The sequence below is a fragment of the Nomascus leucogenys genome, chromosome 8 (assembly GCF_006542625.1).
Source record: "Nomascus leucogenys isolate Asia chromosome 8, Asia_NLE_v1, whole genome shotgun sequence".
In the NCBI taxonomy this organism is placed as follows: Eukaryota; Metazoa; Chordata; class Mammalia; order Primates; family Hylobatidae; genus Nomascus; species Nomascus leucogenys.
Window position 1 is genome coordinate 40386734 of NC_044388.1, and position 19673 is coordinate 40406406.

General features: G+C 37.9%; 1 protein-coding gene across 9 annotated transcripts in view; it reads left to right on the forward strand.

The window, feature by feature from the left end:
• The window catches only part of UNC5D (unc-5 netrin receptor D), a 562098-nt gene that overhangs the window by 297794 nt on the left and 244631 nt on the right, over window positions 1-19673 (forward strand). For all 9 annotated transcript variants that reach the window (XM_003269567.3, XM_030817085.1, XM_030817087.1 and 6 more), the window contains exon 2: window positions 14129-14347. In XM_003269567.3, coding sequence (XP_003269615.1) covers window positions 14129-14347 — 219 coding nt within the window. The remainder of the gene's footprint in view (window positions 1-14128; window positions 14348-19673) is intronic.

Below are 19673 nucleotides of genomic sequence, written 5' to 3' on the forward strand. Positions count from 1 at the left end.
TGCCAACAAAATTAAGTGCTTGCTATAAGCCATGGATACCTGCAAGCTATCAACCCATTGATGATAAATAGCAAACTATAATGGCCTAGCAATATGCAAATGATTGTCTGATTCCCATTCATGTGTACATGGAGGTAGGGTGCTGAGATAACTAAATAATTAAATCACAAAATGCAATTAAATTTACTCTATTACAGTGCTCTTCTCCTCCCCATTCTTCTTGCTGACAGTATGCATACCAGGCTTCACCCCAGTACAATTAAGCTGATTAGGTAGTACTAAACAGCTCGAATATGTAATAGGCTTTTTGTTGTTGTTGTTGCTGTTTTTTTTTTTTTTTTTAATTTTTTTTAAGCTCCATAAGTCAAATGCCAAAATCTTGAGGTACAACAGCAGGTCTTCCAGTGAGGTACATAAAGCTCTTTACCAAACACCCTATGGCAAAGGCGGGTAGCCTTAACCCTTCAAGAGCATCCAGGTCTCTAGAGTTGGTTTCTGGGTTGTAATGTTAGATACTGCTCTGTAAGGGAAAAAATATGTAAAATATTCAGGCATTTCCTAGAGTGCCATTGAGTAGACTGGGCTCTTGCTCTAGCAGTTTCTCCCTCACAAACAAAAAGTAATAATAATCTATGGGATGCAACTCTATCTCTGCTTCATCCTTCTCCATCCATCCCTTAATTTTTCCTTAATTAATAAAAATGTGCTAACAATATCCTGTTATAGACTGACTGCCTATTATATGCCATACAATATCCAAGTTTATTTGCATGTAGCTATTGAATGCACACAACAACCTTGTGGTTCGATATTCTCTTTCTACCTGGAAGAATATAGAAGCTAAGGTAGGTTAGATATCTTGCCTAAGATCACACAGCTAAATAGTAAGAAAACTTGGATTTGAATCTAGCTCTGTCTTAACTCCAAAGCTCACATTTGTTTCCCTGTAGCAGGTTGCCTCTTGATAAAAAATATCAGGAGGAACAATATTTTGTGCTTCAAATACAACTTGGTATAAATCTGTTTCTGACCGTGTCTAGCATCTTCTCCAAGGAGGATAAGGAAATTAAGCCCCCTCTGTTGTAGAAGTTTCACATCCCAGTCAGATAACTGTCAAATCAAATCAGGGCACAGCTTCTATTGCTGGACACTAGTACCAAGTGGCGTATTGTCAATCTTGACTAAATACCACATCCGAGCAGGCTCAACTAAATCTGTGTATTAGGAAAAATAACAAAGGAATTAAAGGATTTCATATGAGCATCAGAACTTCATCCTCATATCAAGGTCTTAGGCAATTTCCAGAAGAAGGACTTTGTTGTAAAAAGAAGGTCATCTCATTAAGAAACTGAAAACAAATCCCATTTATTTTCCTTTTCTTTATGAATCCTCCACATAAAGCATTAATTTCTATTTTTATTTTTTAAAGATGTATGTTCTTCCCTGCACGAAACCTGCTTTTGTCTAGAGATACAAATTCTGGTCAAAATTCTGTTGCATTTGGAATAGTGAAACTCATCTCTTGCTTGCTGTAATCCAAAATTCTTTTAAAAATATGGTCACGAATGAATTAATGAATTGGAAGAAATAACATAAAAAGCAAGGTGTGGCTGGGCATGGTGACTCCTGCCTGTAATCTCAGCACTTTGGGAGGCTGAGGTGGGCTGATCATGAAGTCAGGAGTTTGAGACCAGCCTGGCCCATATGGTGAAACCCCATCTCTAATAAAAATACAAAATTTAGCCAGGTGTGGTGGTATGCACCTGTAGTCTCAGCTACTCGGGAGGCTGAGGCAGGAGAATCACTTGAACCAGGGAGGCGAAGGTTGCAGTGAGCTGAGATCGCTCCACTGCACTCCAGCCTGGGCGACAGAGCGAGACTCCGTCTCAGAAACAAAACAAACAAACAAATGAAAAACACGGTGTTATTGGTATCATTTCAGACTTTGATGCTAAGACAATGAAATAGATACATTCAAATTATGTTTTATTTCTTTTTACAGATTATAGAGCCACATTCTCCTTAAAACTGTAAAACATAAAATTTAAATGATAAAAATATGAATAAACAATTCAGAAGGTAAACAAAAATAGTGGAAAAATATGGTTTAATATTTAATTTTCCTAGTAATCAGAAAGTGTATATTAAGCAATTAATATTATTTTTATCCACTAACAAATATCTCAAAGATTATGTTCAACGCTGGTGAGGATGAGGACAATTGGTAAGCTTCTATAATGCTGGTGCCTGCGTCAATTTTCCTTTTGAAAATAAATTTAGGGCAGGATACGGTGGCTCATGCCTATAATTCTAACATTTTGGGAGGCCAAGGTGAGAGGATCACTTGGCACCAGGAGTTCAAGACCATCCTGGGCAACAGAGAGAAAACATGTCTCCATAAAAAGTGAAAATAATTATCTGGGCATGGTGTCACACATCTGTAGTATCAGGTATTAAGGAGGCTGGGATAGAAGGACCACTTGATCCTGGAATTCGAGGCTGCAGTAAACTATGATGGCACTACTGCACTCCAGCCTGGAAAAGATCTTGTCTCAAAATAAATAAATAAAATAAGTAAATAAATAAAAATTAAATAAAATAATAACTAAATTAAAATTTATTTTATTTATATATAAAAATAAATAAAAATTTAAATAATAAAATTTTAAAAAGATATCTGCTAATGCATCATTTGCACTCAGTACATTTTATTGCAAAGATGATGGTCACAGGATTTTTTCACAGCTTCATTTATTTTTATTTTTATTTTTTTAAAAATTCAACAAACACATGTAGAGTCTCAGAGCTATGTAACCATTGGTAATATAAGTAATGAAGGATCTCACATCCTTTGCTTTCATGGAACCTATAGTCTAGATATACATGATATCCATGAATAGTTACATACATGAATAGTTGGACATTGGTACACATGAATAGTTGCTTAGTTGTACAAAGTATTATGGAAGAGCAAAAAAGAGGAATGTAGCCACCCTAGGATTTTGGGGACTCTGGTAGCCTTACATAAGATGTGTCAACTAAGCTGAATCTAAAGAAGGAGAATCTGCTATAAGCAAAAGAGGGGGGACATTCGTATCATGGGGCAGAAGGAAAAGCATGCGTGTGAGCTCCAGGTGAAGAGCGTTTAGATCCCTAAAAGAATAGAGTGGCAGTCCCTATAGCTTCTAGGTGGTGAACTGATTAGGCACTGAAGCTAGCGACAAATACAGGGACCACGTCATGAAAGGCCTGGTCAGTCATGATAAAAATATATATATAAAATATGTGTATAAGAATTTTATTCAAAAGACTGAGGAATTTTATCTAAAGGATTAAGAATTTCAAGACAGAATGACATGTTTGAATTTGCATTTTGGAAAGAGCATTCTGCTTTGCAGTGTGTAGGAGGGATTAAAGGAGGACAGGCAGAAGAGAAAAAGGATCCATTGTAGTCATGTAGGGGAATGATGGTGGTGATTCAGACAAGCATAGGAAGAATGGAGATGAAGAGCAATTGCTGAATTTGAAGGATATTTAGGAGAGGGAATCAATGGGGTTTAGTGATGAATTCGATATAGGGGCTGAATGGGAGAAAAGTAGGTGATACTCAAGTTCTAGCTTAGGGGACCTGGTGAATACTAGAGCCATTACAAGCTTTATGGGATGTAGGCCAAAAAACAGTCTTGGGGCCAAGCAATAAGTCTGTTTGAGGCATAAAAGTTTGAGGAGTCTTTAGGACATTTAAGTAACTATATTTAGAGGCAATTTTATGTGTAGAATTGAAGCTTCAGAGGGACAACTGTACTAAAGATATAAATTTTGGTATAATATAGATATGTGGAGAATTATAGTATAATGCTAAAATTTGGATATAGCTAAACGTTCAGTAGTAAAGAAATAGATCAACACTGACACACTTGCAATCATTAGAATTAGTTTTATGAGGAGGTAATACCATGAAAAAATGAGATAACATTACAAATATATGTGTGTTCTATGTATACAAAACCAAAATATTAAGTATACATCTGAAACAGATACTAGAATGAATCATATCAAATTATTAATAGTATTGGTCTTTGGGAATTTGGTGACAATGGGTAGGAATATTTTTAACATGTATTTGTATTTTTCTATAATTTAGTATAAACCATAATTTTCCATATAAAATATATCATAAAATGTTAACTATATTTTCACTTTTACTATATTGAACTATAGAATGTTTACAAGTTATAAGATCACTATAAAAGATACTTTCCAAGATTTTAGAGGGTAAAATTTCTCAATAGGTAATAACACAAAATGTAGTTGTCAATTTCATATTTCATGTTCCACCAAAACAAAATTGACATGATGAATAAACGCTGTTCTGGATGTCAGTGCAAAGAGGTTTTTATCCTGTGCCTGTGACTTAGAACTCGTTGACAAGTTGTTTAGCCTCTGAGAGCCTGGATGACTTCTAAGATAGAGTCGGTTTGAATTTTCTCTAAGGTGACCTTCCACCTTATTTTGCCTGTGTCCACATCACATACAAAAAATTCCGTCAAACCACGTTCCAGTCAAATAAGCCTATATTTACATTTTGAGATATGCAGCTAAATGGCCACAGTCTAGGATTTTATGTGACCTGACATCTAATAGGAGTGTATTTCTTTCAAAGAGAATTTAATATTTGTTCCTTACAGTTTTGTTTTCCCTCTTTTGTTTCTTCTTTTTGTCATAAAATGATTGAAAATCCTTTCTGTATTAGTGTGCAGAACATAAAACATAAAGCTCTTCCTGAAAGGTAATTTTCCAAGAGTGAAAAATATGAGAATGGTGTTTGATTGTTTGGTTTTCTGTCATTCAATGTTGCATTAAAACAACCATTTTTCCATAACTATGAATGGCCTCACTCTTGAAAACTGTCAGTTACAAATGAAAAGCGATAACACTTGGAAAGCAAAACCTTTCCCAAATCCCACTAGGTTTTCAGATGAATTTGAAAATTAGTCAGTAGTACATATTCATACACAAATGTATCCATTGTTGGGGGAGGAATTAAACAATTTATAAACTCCATCTCCATATTCTCAGCAAGATATTCTTTTTTACATTTTAAAATGAATAATTGTTATAAATCTTATAATCTTATTCTTTTTCATTTTTTCCTAAATACATTTATATTTTGTTTTTCCCTGATACGTGGATTTTAATACACTAAAGTTAGAGACCATGAAGTGAAAGCTAGAATTGCCATAGTTTTTGAAGCCTTTTATATTCTTTCACTAAAGCGGAGGAGTGTGTGTGTGTGTGTGTGTTTCCTGGTTATGTGTTTATTCTAGAAACCTAAAAATAGATAAAAAGCTAAAAACTTAATACAAACTTAAACTACTAACATTGCATGACCCAGAGAAAAATACCTGGACTAAATTTGACATCTTACTTCAAAGTCTCTTTGAATAAACTGTTATGGGAACAGGTGTCTCAGGTTAAATCACTGTATGTTTCCATTAGGGGACAAAGCTGTACCTGCCATCATAAGTGGTGTAGAATGTCTGGCTTAGATCCAATTTGAGAGGCCAGTTTTGGAGATGACTTAAGTGAAAGCTAAAATGATGGTTACAAGTTAACAATCAAAGAAAAGCAAAACTTTTCTTTGTGGCCCTCTTGGGACATAAGTCACCTGTGTTAGAGTGGCTGAAAGAATAACTGTCCTGTGTATTAGGACCAGCATGGGTTCTCTCGCATTCAAAGTACGCACAGCTGAACTGGTCTTAGGGCCCATGCTATAAACCAAGACAGCTTTCTTTCTATAATCTGGTGGTTACTCTGTGTCTGCATCTCTGAAAGTTCCTAGTTCAAGGCACACAGAAAGGAGAGATGTTAGAATTGCTAAGGGAAAAACTTTAAACAAATTAAATTTAACCGAGTTGAATTGAGCAAAGAACTGCTCACGAATCAAGCAGTCCTTGAACCAAAATAGGTTTAGAGAGACTCCAGGCTACCACGTGGTCAAAGAAGATTTATGGACAGAAAAGGAAAGTGACGTTTAGAAAACGGAAGTGAAGTTCAGAAACAGCCAGATCAGTTACAGCTCAGTGTTTATCTTATTTGAACACAATGTGAACCATCGGCTTTAGGCATAATTTAAAATATGTCAGGAGGCAGCTTTAGTCTAAACTTAATTTAACAGACCCATGTAAGACCAATGGTTTAATAAAATCTCAAACTCTTTAAAATGTGCATTCTAATGAAGATGATATTTAGCTCTACCTAACTTTTCAAATTCCTTTCCATGTACCCATGGCACGTAATATTTCAGCCATCCCACACTTCCTAAAATTTCTCTCTTACCTTTTAATCTCTGCACATGGCATGCCCGCTGTTGGACTACCTTCTCCAACTTTCCCAGTTGGTCAGCACATTTATCCGACTGTGATAAGGGGTAATCTTCCCTGTGATGCCTGCCATAAACCCTCCCAGGGACAGTTAGGCTCTCTCCTCTGTACCCAATGACACTTTGCATATACTTCCAATTTACTGTAGGCATGCTTGTCATAGATTTGTTATTATTTATCTCTATTTTTAGTCTGTGAGCTCCTGGCAGAAAGTAACTCTGTCTTAGTCATCTTTGAATCCCTAGTACCTAGAACATTGTCTAATCTTAGTAGGCATGCACATGTGTCTATTTAAAAAAAAATACATTGAATGTATTAAACTGATAAATTGGAGAATAATGAATGTGCTTTTGTAGAGTCTACTGAAATCTGTAGTTCTTTAAGGAACTAAGAATGGCTCTTTGATTTCTTTGAATGTGTCTTAAGCGCTGTTTCCCATCTTTCATTCTGCAGGATTTAAGATCTCAATAAAGTCATATCTTAGTCATATATAAGATTGGCATAGGTGAGGTGAATGATGCAAACACAATGATATAAAATGTTTCCATTTTTATTACAGGTGAGGAAGAAAGAATAGTTTTCAAGTTAAAAATAAATAAACAAGAAACTTTTATTGGGGCCTAGGTAAAGAGTCTGTGTTTCATAAATTGCATTAAATATTTGGTATGTAAAATTCTGGCTGCTGTTCTGCATTAAATGGGTGAAATGCATCCCCTATCTAATTAAGTAACCATATGGAGACAAGTCACATTTACATAAATGAATGCAGAAAGCCTGGCTCTATTGTATTCTCTTTTAGATTATGTAACTTGGTTTTCCTGCTATGGCTTTCTGCTCTGACTTGCACATTGCCGTGGACCAATACACTCACAGAAAATGAATGGAAGTTAAAGAGCTAATTCTAAGGAGCCTTACTCTATTTACATATTGCAGTGAGAAGGACTCTGGAATATTATAAAATCTCCTATGTTTATTAACTACTTTCCTATTAAAGCCAATAGTTTTGGGACCTGGCCAACAGGAAACCCATTGTGTATTAGCCTGCTTTGCAAGATAGCTATGTGCCTGGTGTACAGTGTAACCATTTCACTGAATGTTTATTGAATAAGTGCTTCACAGCATGTGTTCTGAATTTTTCACCTAACAGAATTTTACTAATGTAGCTACAGGGAGCAAATGATAAAGAAGTGTTATAAGCAACAGTCCATATCACTAGGACTCTGAGATGAAAATGATAATAGCAATCAGAAAATCAAAATATAAATGTTAGGATAATAAGTTTGGGGATGGAAATCATAGGGATGATAATTGTAATTCTTTCCTTTTTATGCTTTTCTTTGTCCACACAGTGATGATGCTGAAGGTTGTGGTCATGATATGTATGTAATATTTAACCATTTAATCTATTTTTACATATATTTTAACATCACAAAACAGCAACAGATTTTAGTCATCCATTTTCGTGGATGAGAAAGATGGAACATCAGGGTTAAGTTATTCACCCAAGGACACAGAGTTAACACAGACCTTGTCAGGTTATTTGATTCTCATATAAAGTTCTTTAGTTTTAGCAGATTTAGTCTTTGCTTTTTGGTGTGGTCCCTGTTTACACTTTGAAACAAATACCAGTATAGTGAAAAGAAAAGCATATTTTGGAGACAGAAAAGGAGAAAAAAAGTGATATGTATTTCAAAGTAATGTCCTCTCAAGAAAAAAGTATACAAAAAATTTAGAACGTCTCAAAATCTCTTGATGCTCAAATTTCACTTAAACAGTAATCCGATGGATCAGGATTTTATGAATCCCAATTTTGGATGACTGTGGGCCCCAGTGTGCCCAATTGCATTACAGATACAACACATCAAATGATAAAATATTGGCAGTTTGTTATGCTTAACCGTAATAGAATGGCACTGCCTTTCACCCAGTTGTTTTTCTTTCTAATGTTCACCACGTCCTTATATTTTAATTGGAATTTTAGTTGTTAAATATTCCTGCTTTAAAAGAAACATTTATTTCTAAATGAAACACAGAAAAATTCTTATTATTTTATTCTCAAACAATTATTCTTTGACTTCTTTATTTCTGACTTTGGTGAGGAGGTCTAGTCAGTTAAATATAGTTGGTAGAACACTAGTTCTCTCAAAAATATTTATTTTCTCAAGGCCTTCTCTGGGAGGGGTTCCTAACACACCCATCCTAACCTGGAATCGCAGTCCAGCTGACAGGTTAACCAAATGATCTTTAAGGTAAATGTCATACTTATTGTAAGTGAAGAAGTGACTCAGAGATAATGTGTGTTTTTGTACCATCTTTTGGTTTTATGAACTGCACACTATTACCCTACGACAGGCATTCACTAAATTAGAGTATCAGACTTACAAGAGTCCATTCCTCTGAAACAAAATGGAATTCTGAGGTGGCTGGAGTCAGAGACCTGCATTCAAGTTCTGAGCCCACCACTTACTGTCTGTGCAGCCTTAGACAAGGCACATAATTAAAGCATCTCCTCAGATGCACAGTGACACCCACCTCGGAGAGTGTCTGTGTCTCTTAAATGACTGAATTCGTGTAGAAGGCTTATTAGCACAATCTATAGTCACTTGGTAAATGGCAGCTCTTATTCTGACTTTCTGCTAACGGAGTTTCCACGTTCCTTAGCCTACCAAGGCTCTTTCCTGAACAGATGATGCCATTAGGATTTAATTAAGTGAAGCTTGGAGTGCTGGCTTTGTGTAAGAAGGAAGATGCAGTTGTATCGGTGAGGAACGTTTTCTGCCACAAATAACAGAAAATCTATCAGTAGCGTTAAATAAGTAGGGATTGTTTAAAAAAAAAAAGCTGTAATATATTATTTGGGGGTGGATGATCCTGGTGTTAGTTAAAGCTCTCAGTGATGTCTGTGCTGGAACTTCTGGGTTCCTGTTGGACTTTTCCTCCCAAACTTCCCCAGTAAGGCAGGAACAAACAGGAGAAAGGACAGTACCAACCACAGCTATTCTTTCTTTCTTTTCTTTTCTTTTCTTTTCTTTTCCTTCCTTCCAACAGTGTATTGCTGTTTGACTCAGGCTGGAGTGCAACGGTGTGATCTTGGCTCACTGCAACCTCCGCCTTCCGGGTACAAGTGATTCTCCAGCCTCAGCCTCCTGAGTAGCTGGGATTACAGGCATGTACCACCATGCCTGGCTAATTTTTGTATTTTTAGTAGAGAGGGGTTTTCACCGTGTTAGCCAGGCTGGTCTCAAACTCCTGACCTCAGGTGATCTGCCCACCTCCGCCTCCCAAAGTGCTGGGATTACAGGCATGAGCCACCATGCCTGGTCATACCTATTCTTTATATCAGGGAAATATAAGCTTTCACAGAAGCTTCTGTTTATGACTCATGTGCTAAACCAGTGTCACCTGACCATGCTGACCTGCAAGAAGGTCATCAGAGTCTGTGACTTTTCCAGCCTCTGCTGTGAATGTGGTGTGGAAGGAGGCAGATGGCTGGATCAGTCACCAGCCATTTGTCCTACCAGAATTTAAAACTCTGAATTATAAAGTGGAGTTGTGGCATATGTGTTGAGATTATGAATAAATTTATCTTGAAGGAAAAAAAGCATTCATGCAGTCTTGCATAAAACTATTTATTAAAGTAAGTGACCTCTTCCCACTCTGTCCCAAAGAGTAGGATCTGTCAGCAATTTATAAGCCCCTTAAAAGTTTCCACTTCAGTTCCTGTTCCTGTTCCTCTTTCTTCCCTACCCTTCCCTTTTACTGAAAGAATTGACAATTTCCTGAAGAATTCAGTTCAAAACTACGGGCAGGGCTGAGCATGGTTGGCAAGTATGGGTTGGAGAGGCGGAGAGAGAGGTGAGTCATCGCCCTGTGGGATGAGGAAGGGGTGTCCTCCTGGAGAGGCAGCCTGCTGAGGGGATTAAGCCCTTTTGCTGGAGGGCAGCCACCTACTGGGCAGGGCTTTGCTGCACCAGGAATGAGAGCCTGACCCAGTGTGGAACTTGGAGTGTGGGAAGGCAGGGCGGGGTACAGGGATAGGCAGTAACCACTCCCAGCACTTCACTATACAAAGCCAAAAAAAAAAAAAAAAAGATTCTTATTTTCACCTACCTCATTTGTTAGACGGATGCAAATAAACAGTGATATGTATACAATTATATACCTACAATCCCTCACCTTCCCACTGCCACTCTAATAAATCATTTTCCTTAGTTTCTTATTTTCATGGATCCCAACACTTTTTATATTTATGTAATAATAAAAATGTAATGTTACATTCCACCCTTTTTGTCATCCTCTGAACGTTAACTGATTCTTTTTTCTTTATTTATTTTTGAAACAGGGTCTGTCTCTCTCTGTCACCCAGGCTGAAGTGCCAGTGGTGTGATCTTGACTCACTGCAGCCTCTACCTCCTGAGCTCAAGTGAGCCTCCCACTTCAGCCTCCCAAGTAGCTGGGACTACATGCGTGCACCTAGCTAATTTTTTTATTTTTAAATTTTTTTGTAGAGAACAGGGTCTCACTGTGTTGTCCAAGCTGTTCTCAAACTTCTGGGCTCAAGAGATCCTCTCACCTTTGCCTCCCAAAGTGCTGGGATTACAGGCATGAGTTGTTGTGCCTGGCCTGATTGACTGATCCTTAAGGGGGATCCTCCGGTAGCTAGGACATTTACTCTCAGGCTTGTCCATTACATTCTCCTGCTCTGTCTTTCAGATGCAGGCTGAACATGCTGCTTTATCTAAAGGACATTTATTAAAATGGGAGGAGGGGAACCTAATTGCTTTTAGATCTCCCTGTGTTTTGTGAGTTGAATGGTTAAAACTTGATCTATTACATGATCTAGTGCCTTTATTTATTCGGCATTTATTTATGCCAGATAAATAGACATATTCATGCATTGTTACTAGTAAAGCAAAAATGCATCATTCAGATTGCACATCTATACCTGTCCGCTCAGCTTACCACTATAGATCTGGGTATGTATTGTTTATCAAGTGGCCCTTTTATGAATTGAACAATGAATTGGACAGAACTAAAGCCCCAATGGGAGTGTAAGCAGTTGATGCTCATATAAAATCTTTTAATACTTTTGTCGTTTCCTCTAACGTATGGATTTACAAGAGCCTGCGGGGACTTGGTATTTGTTGAAGATAGAAATTGGCATAAGCATTCAGTAACAAAACAAATTAATATGTGATTTATTTTATGAAATCCATTTTAAATATAATTAAAATATTTTTTAAAAACCACATCTGAGATTCTACCCCAAAACCTCTCTTACTCCCTGTGACAGATACACATTTTTTCTTACTTTATTGTACTTTTGACATAAACTGTTTGCCCTTACTTTTTAGAATATTTGCTTTACAATTTTTTAATGCTGACAATTACTTGAACGTGAGTTAGCTTTCCCATTGCAAATATATTTCAAGGCTTATAGTCTCTTAAACTCTTTGTTATGTGAGGCTGTTTTTTCTCCCCTTAAGCTGATGTATTTATTGGGAAAAAAATCTTATTTGGAAGAATCAAGTTACAGTTACTTTTAATTTGTTCCAGTGGCAAACTGTGCATGTGTGTTCCCAGTTGTTAGGAGCCATTTACTAACTCAGTGTCTTTTATTTTCTTCCTTATACAAAATACCTCTTGAAGTCTGAGCCTTTGTAACCTCTTTTTACTTTTAAGAATTCCTCCTGTAGTTCCTCAACAGAACATTACTCTTTTTTTTTTTTTTTTTTTTTTTTTTTTTTTTTTTTTTTCCAGTTGAGACAGAGTCTCACTCTCGCCCAGGCTGGAGTGCAGTAGCATGATCTTGGCTCACTGCAACTTCTGCCTCCCAGGTTCAAGCAATTCTCCTGCCTCAGCCTTTCAAGTAGCTGAGATTACAGGCACGTGCCCTCATGCCTGGATACTATTTTTATTTTTAGTAGAGACAGGGTTTTGCCATGTTGGCCAGGCTGGTCTCAAATTCCTGACCTCAAGTGATCTGCCTGCCTAGGCCTCTCAAAGTGTTGGGATTACAGGCGTGAGCCACCGCGCCCAGTCAGAACAATGCTCCTGTTTTTAATGAATTAGGTTTACCATTGACAATGCTTCCTGATTTGGGTTGTTGACATAAGCATGAATAGTAAGAGGCTCTGGTCACAACTGCATCAATGACTTGCAGAAAGCAGGTGAGGTCACAAGATGCACCCCTTTCCCAGACTCTTCGGAGAGTTGGATCTGATGGGTGAGTGCATTAGTCAGGGTTCTCTAGAGGGACAGAACTAATAGGATAGATGTATATATAAAGGGGAGTTGCTTAAGGAGTATTGACTCACGATCACAAGGTGGGTGAGGTCCCACAATAGGCCATCTGCAAGCTGAGGAGCAAGGAAGCCAGTTCAAGTCCCAAAATTGAAGAACTTGGAGTCCGATGTTCAAGGGCAGGAAGCATCCAGCATGGGAGAACAATGTAGGCCAGAAGTCTCAACCAGTCTAGTCTTTCCACATTCTTCTACCTGCTTTTATTCTGGCCATGCTGGCAGCTGATTAGATGGTACCCACCTGGATTGAGGGTGGGTCTGCCTTTCCCAGCCCACTGACTCAAATGTTAATTTGACATTTGACAACACCCTCACAGACTCACCCAGGAACAATACTTTGCATCCTTCCATCCAATCAAGTTGACACTCCGTATTAACCATCACAGTGAGATTGTTCTTCCAGTGGTTCACTCGGTAGTTTTCCTCCACTTCATCCTAAAGACTGGTTTGGTCTCAATGGGAACAACCATTTCTAGGGCAGTTAATCTTGCTATTGAAATGTTCGCTTTCTTTGGTCTTACAGTAGAATGGCCTTTTGAGGGTACAAGATGCCACTCCTCCTTGTCCTCTCCACTGTGCTCAGCAATCACACCCTCCTGCCTTTGATTTTGTGGCAGTTTCCTGGGACTTAAGTCTTTGCTCACTGTATGAAGAAACAGGGAAGTACAGTTTTCCCTCCTGCACTTCCCTTTTTATATTGCTTCCTCCATTTTCTAAGGTTAGGGGAGAGTCCAGTTGATTCCTTTCATTTGATCAAATGTAATTATAACTACTGGCTATAAGCTCAGAGCTATTAGTGATTTGTGTTCATTCTCACCAGCGGAATGTTGCTAGGGGCAGAGGGTGGGCCAAAGGCAAGCAAAATGGAATCATCTTCCCTTTGAAGGGGCAGTGAGCTGGTGAGTTATCCAAGATCCAAGACAGATTGCCAGACAATCTCTACCGTTTCATAGGTAAAGAAAGCAGACCATTTGGAATCTTTTGACTGTATTTTATGGCTGAGTATCCTCTGTTATCATCCCTGTCACTCACATACATGTGTGGGACAACATCTATTCTCACCATTTTTTCAAAGTTTTGAAGCAGCTTGGGGTTGTCACTAGCCCTTTGAGGTAACCATTCACCAGAGCCTCTCACCTCACAGATGTTTATCTCAGTTGTTTCTGCAAAGATGCTCAGATTCAAAACAGAAATTTGAGGGGTGTCCTATCCATTCTTATGCTTCATCCAGTAACACTGAAGCTGTGGCTAGCTAGAGGCACCATATCCTCCTAGTTCAGCTTCTAGAAGATAATTCATCTACACCAGTTCTACAAGCATGCTGTATTAATAAAGAAGATTTCTCCAGCACAGAATCTTAGAGCTGGTGCGGGTTTGCCATTGTATCCTGGTGTATGTACTATCAACGTAGGCTGTGTTCTGATGTCTTTTTTTATTTCACAGGAACTGACAATGGCGAAGCCCTTCCCGAGTCCATCCCATCAGCTCCTGGGACACTGCCTCATTTCATAGAGGAGCCAGATGATGCTTATATTATCAAGAGCAACCCTATTGCACTCAGGTGCAAAGCGAGGCCAGCCATGCAGATATTCTTCAAATGCAATGGCGAGTGGGTCCATCAGAACGAGCACGTCTCTGAAGAGAGTCTGGATGAGAGCTCAGGTAGGAGCGTGCAGCGTCAGAAGCAGCCGCAGTGACTTTTCAGGTTCTCCTGTGGTTATGTCTCTGGGAAAGACTGGAAATCACCCCCCATTGCCTTGTGTGAATGGGGTCATAGTTACATCACTCCCGGCATATAAGATGCAATCCTTTTCTTCAAATGACCCTACAGCTGCCTTGGTAGTGGCTTCCAATATGATGCAGAGGCATTTTTTTCTTGCTGTAGATAACTTTAAACACCAAATTTTGTATGAAAGTTAATATTATCACTGGAAATAAACCAGGGAGTCACTGTTTTCATTTGCAGAATTCTGAATATTTTTGAGGACAAATATTAAATCTTGTATCAAACCCCTTGTTAAGCTGCATGATTTGAGTTTCTTTAATCTTTCCTAGATTTTATTCTTTGCACTTTATTCTCCACATTTGGTGGTTTCTGAGTCCCTTTTTTTTTTTTTTTTTTTTTTTTGACTACGGTGTAGTGGCAGATCCCAAATTAGATTACCTTATCCTAGCAGGATCTCCAATATGGAAGAATTGTGGGGTCATCTTTACATTATTAGTAAATTATTGGTGAGTTTGGCTGATACGTGGTGATGATGGAAATTATGATTATACTAGCTAATGCATATTGACCACTCACTATATATCAGGCTTTAAGCATTTGACAGACATTATTTATCTTGCTCAGTTTTTTCAACAGTCCCCTGCAGTAGATAATGCTATTATTACCTTCTTATAGACAAGGAAACTAAGGCTCAAAGAGATTAAGTAAAGTGCTTGCCCTGGATGTCAAAGTGAGATAATTTGACTCAAAGCCTTCAAAATGTATACCCTTTTATATTTTAATGTTGACAGAAACAATCTATGCTTTTGAACTTTGCTTTCTCAGACAAGATCCAATCTGATCACACGTTAGATTGTTGATTTTTTTAGATGGTCAACTCACTAGATATCAGATTTTTGAATAAGTCAGAAAACATCAGTATAACTCTGAAGTTTCAAATCAGCCTAATTTATTAACTATATAGCAAAGATACTCTATTAACAAGGTAGGCCTTTCAGAGTATTCAGAGATAAGTAAGAAAATAGCCCACAGGGGTGAACTTTACACATAATGACAGAGATAAGACAAATATGCCCATAAATGCTGTGCTGATGAAGTTAGGATAAATATATGAAGAGAAGAATATGATTCTATGGAAGATTTGTTTCTTAAATCACATCTAACTAGGACTATCAGTAAAGGTATTGTAGACTTGATAGCAGTTGAAAGGGACATTGATGAATATGTAAGTCAGATGGGCATAACTGATGCTACACCATATGGAGGAGAGAGGAGTTTTAGTGGCCTGAAGGTCACAAAAGTTAGTAAATGAAGAAAGCTTAGTATATGTTCAGCAAAACGTTTGGGTTTTTTGAAATATAAAATTTATGTACAAGAATAGCAGCCAGTGGCTAGAAAACTCGGTTTAATCAATGGCATGAAAGGCCTCAAATAAGAGTGTGGAGTCCTTTACTTAGTTTTATGGGTATTTTGGTTGTGGTGATCGATCATATTGATGTACGGGTATGCAGTGGCTGGAGCTCTGCTTTAAAAAATGAATCTGGAAGAAACGTTGGTAAGCAAAAACCAGAACAAGGGAACTAAGAGACATGGATAATTCAGGTGAGAGAAGGTAAAAACTGGTTCAAGAGTGGGGAGGCTACAGAAATAACAACCAAAATATAAGTAATTGCATTAACAAGGAGAAAAATGTGAGATCATAGTTTTGACAAGCTACATTTGAAGTGCTTATGGTATATAATGAAGGAGATGTAGATTTGGAACTTGATAGAATCAGGAGGTAGAAGAGTAGATTTGAGAATCATTAGGAAAGAATGAAGCCATGTGGGTGGAAGACTTGTTAGAGGGGAAGGGTCAACTAGGTCTACTTGAAAAGGAAGTGGACCTACAGATATACCTCTTCAGAAGACAGGGGTAGGAGTATCAGCCTCCGGCAAAGAAGTAACCAGGGGAACCGGGTGTGGTGGCTCACGCCTGTAATCCCAGCACTTTGGGAGGCCAAGGCGGGCAGATCACAAGGTCAGGGGTTCGAGACCAGCCTGGCCAATATGGTGAAACCCTGTCTCTAATAAAAATACAAAAATTAGCCAGGGTTGGTGACGGGTACCTGTAGTCCCAGCTACTCAGGAGGCTGAGGCAGGAGAATTGCTTGAATCCCGGAGGCAGAAGTTGCAGTGAGCCAAGATCGTGCCACTGCACTCTAGCTGGGTGACAGAGCAAGACTCCCTCTAAAAAAAAAAAAAAAAAGGAAAAGGAAAAGAAAAAAGAAGTAACCAGGGGATGCTGTGTTCCAAAGCAAAAGGAAAAAGTTATCTCAAAAAGATCTGTAGGTAAAACTCTATCAATAAAGAAAAGGGCCAAGGACTAAACATCTTATTTACATGTAAAGAAAGAGTGCTAATCATTACACAGTTCTGAACTACTGTAGGATTGCAGTAGAAATTCAAAACTCCAAAAAGTGGAGAAACACCTAAAACCCTATAATAATTCCCTATTTATTTCAAATTGGAATTAGGAGGAGGAAGAAAAAAAAAGTGCCCATTTTAGTGATGTTGTTCTTCAGACCAAAGCATGTGTAGAATCCTAGAATCTAGATGTAAGAACTGGGAAAGAGAGAGCTTAGTGATAATCTAACAGCCCTATTTTATGCATTAAAAATGTTAAGATTCAAGAGATACAATGAGTTCATGGCATAGCTGTTTCAGAGACCCAGATCTCCTGATTTCTCCTTCAGATGAATTTCTTCAACACCATGAGCCACCTTCACCTATAGATTTCTATACTTTTCTCCCAAATCAAAATATTGACAAGTTTTCTTGCTGATATGAGGATGGACTGAAGTACATGGCTCATCATTTTCCATTATGAATCTATTTAGGGTTTCAGTCACCCATGCATATCATCCTATACATATATCATTAGAATTTCTTTATTCCTGACCATTTCTTCCATCTTCGTAAAACCCAATCCTTTAATCTGGGCATGTTTCTGGCACTGTTAGACAAAAGTTTATAGCAAGCAATGATAGACATTTCCAGGATTGTTGATAAAGTTTTAATTTGGAAGGAAGGATTTGGCATGTCGATGGGGAAAATAGAGAACAAATTGAATCTTGGTTTCAGGAACGTCTCTGATCTTGTGCTCCCAAGGCTGGGACCCAGGAGAGACCTAGATGCAGAGGCCTGGTGCTGGGAGAGATTGAGTCAGAGACAACACCAGTCTCACTTACGTTGACATTAAAAATTCAAAGGAAGACACTGGAATTTGGGAGAGGGTAACCAAGGGAATGACATCTACCATATAAGCAAAAGCCTACAAAACAATGGCAGAATATGACAGGCTTGTGTCTTTTGCTCAACTAGTACAACTAAAAAGGACTCAAATACCAGTGGCTCACTGGGGCTGTATGTTTTATCATCAGATGTCTCTGTCCTAGATTTTGCCCAGCAATGAACTCAAAATAGCTGAATCCCATTGGGCAAACTCTTCCAAATGAAGGACAGAATATTGTAAAATGATCAGCCATTTCTTTTACCACTGCTAGAAAAATCTTATATCCCTTCTCATATAAAGACCTCTTGAAGTATTGCAAGCCAATTCAACAGTGCACCCTCTTCCAATTTCACTACATTCTGTTTTGTTATTGCTTCCCCTTTTAATTCCCCTAGCATTGCTAGGCAACTCCATGTCATGTGGATAGCGTTTTTGATTACATTCTCTACCTCCGTGTAGAAATCTCCTCCTCTCTACTTCCTTAAAAAAAAAAAGAAAGCCAATAAAAGACATATTTCAAAGAAACTAAGCAAAACAAAAAATTCATAAATGACCAAATCTGAGGATATTATATACCGATTTTTAAAAATATGCTGTTGAGAAAGGATTTAAATTTTAGCAGTTACCTTTTTGTAAAGAACTTAATAAGCACAACCTTTTCTTCCAAGTCATTTTGATTGAATCAATGTGAAAGAAATGTCTCTCCCTAAACAGTTTTCTTCTGTGTAGTTAATAAAAATCACTATCCGCCACACACTGCAATTACGTTTCCTAAGCTCTGTATTAATAGTAGAATTGTGGAAACAAGAACAAGATGAGTGGAGATATTATACCCCAAAACAATACCTAAATGCAATTTAGGTTGTAAACAAAATGGCCTCAGGTATTGAAAAATAGATGCATTACCTCCTTGGGTTCTCCAAGGCAGAGCTGGGAAATAGGACTTGACTTCCTTTACAGACTTAATGGCTTTTGACTGGATTCGTAAAATAATGCCTGCCAGTCTAATAGGAGTGAATGACACTGAGAAGCCAAGGATGGTGGGACCACATTTGACCAGAGTGACTGAGAGCACTGTCCCTGTTTTTTTAAGTCCTGTCTAAAGTAACTCCTTATGTCTCTTTGGACAACGTATTCTCCATTTCTGAAATTCTAGAGAAATTTGATAATTCTTTTTACTTATAGGCATTCTGTCTTCACAGAACTAATGGGAAATGCATAGGACCTGGGAGTGTTTGGAGGAGACGCAGAATCTTTTGTGTTCCTAAATTGGAAGCAATAAGTCCTTTCAGTTGTTAAAGGCTGCAAACTGCCTTTGGTCTTTCCGGTAATATGGCCCTGTCATCTAACAGTTCAAATAAGAAGAAAAAAGATTGTGTGTTTTCATGCAATTTAGCTTGGAAAACCCAGAGCTAGAGTTCTTTCCTGCAAAAAGTACAATTTATGTGACATGAGTTACTGTGTTTGCACAGACAAGGCTACACCTCTTAGTAATGTACACTTGCAGTTCTCTGCACTAGCCAAGGGATCCTCTTTCATTTGTTCTGCCTCATTTCATTTGGAAATATGGGAACTCGTCTTCCTTGTGTTGTTCTTCTGTTAACATCTGGAAGCTCAGAGTTGAGAAGTAATCTCAACCCAGGAATTGTGCCCCTGTGAAAAGGATGGCGTATGCAGTATGGCAGAAATTAAGAGTTTTAATCTAACAGGGAGACACACGTATATCATACACACAATAGTAAACAACCACAAACCAAATGTATCTTGGCAATCAAGATTATGTGGCCTGTGGGGAGCTGGAGTTATCGATAAGCTAAACTACTTCTTTATTGCTCAATAAAAATAGGAATTCTCTTAACAACACGCCGTGGCTCTTCTCTTATCCACCTCAGAGATATTGAATTCTAATGAGTGAAATAATGTGTATTCCAATGTGTTATGGGAAAGTCTCAATTCCAGTAAACTAATATTTTTCTTTTTAAAGAATTT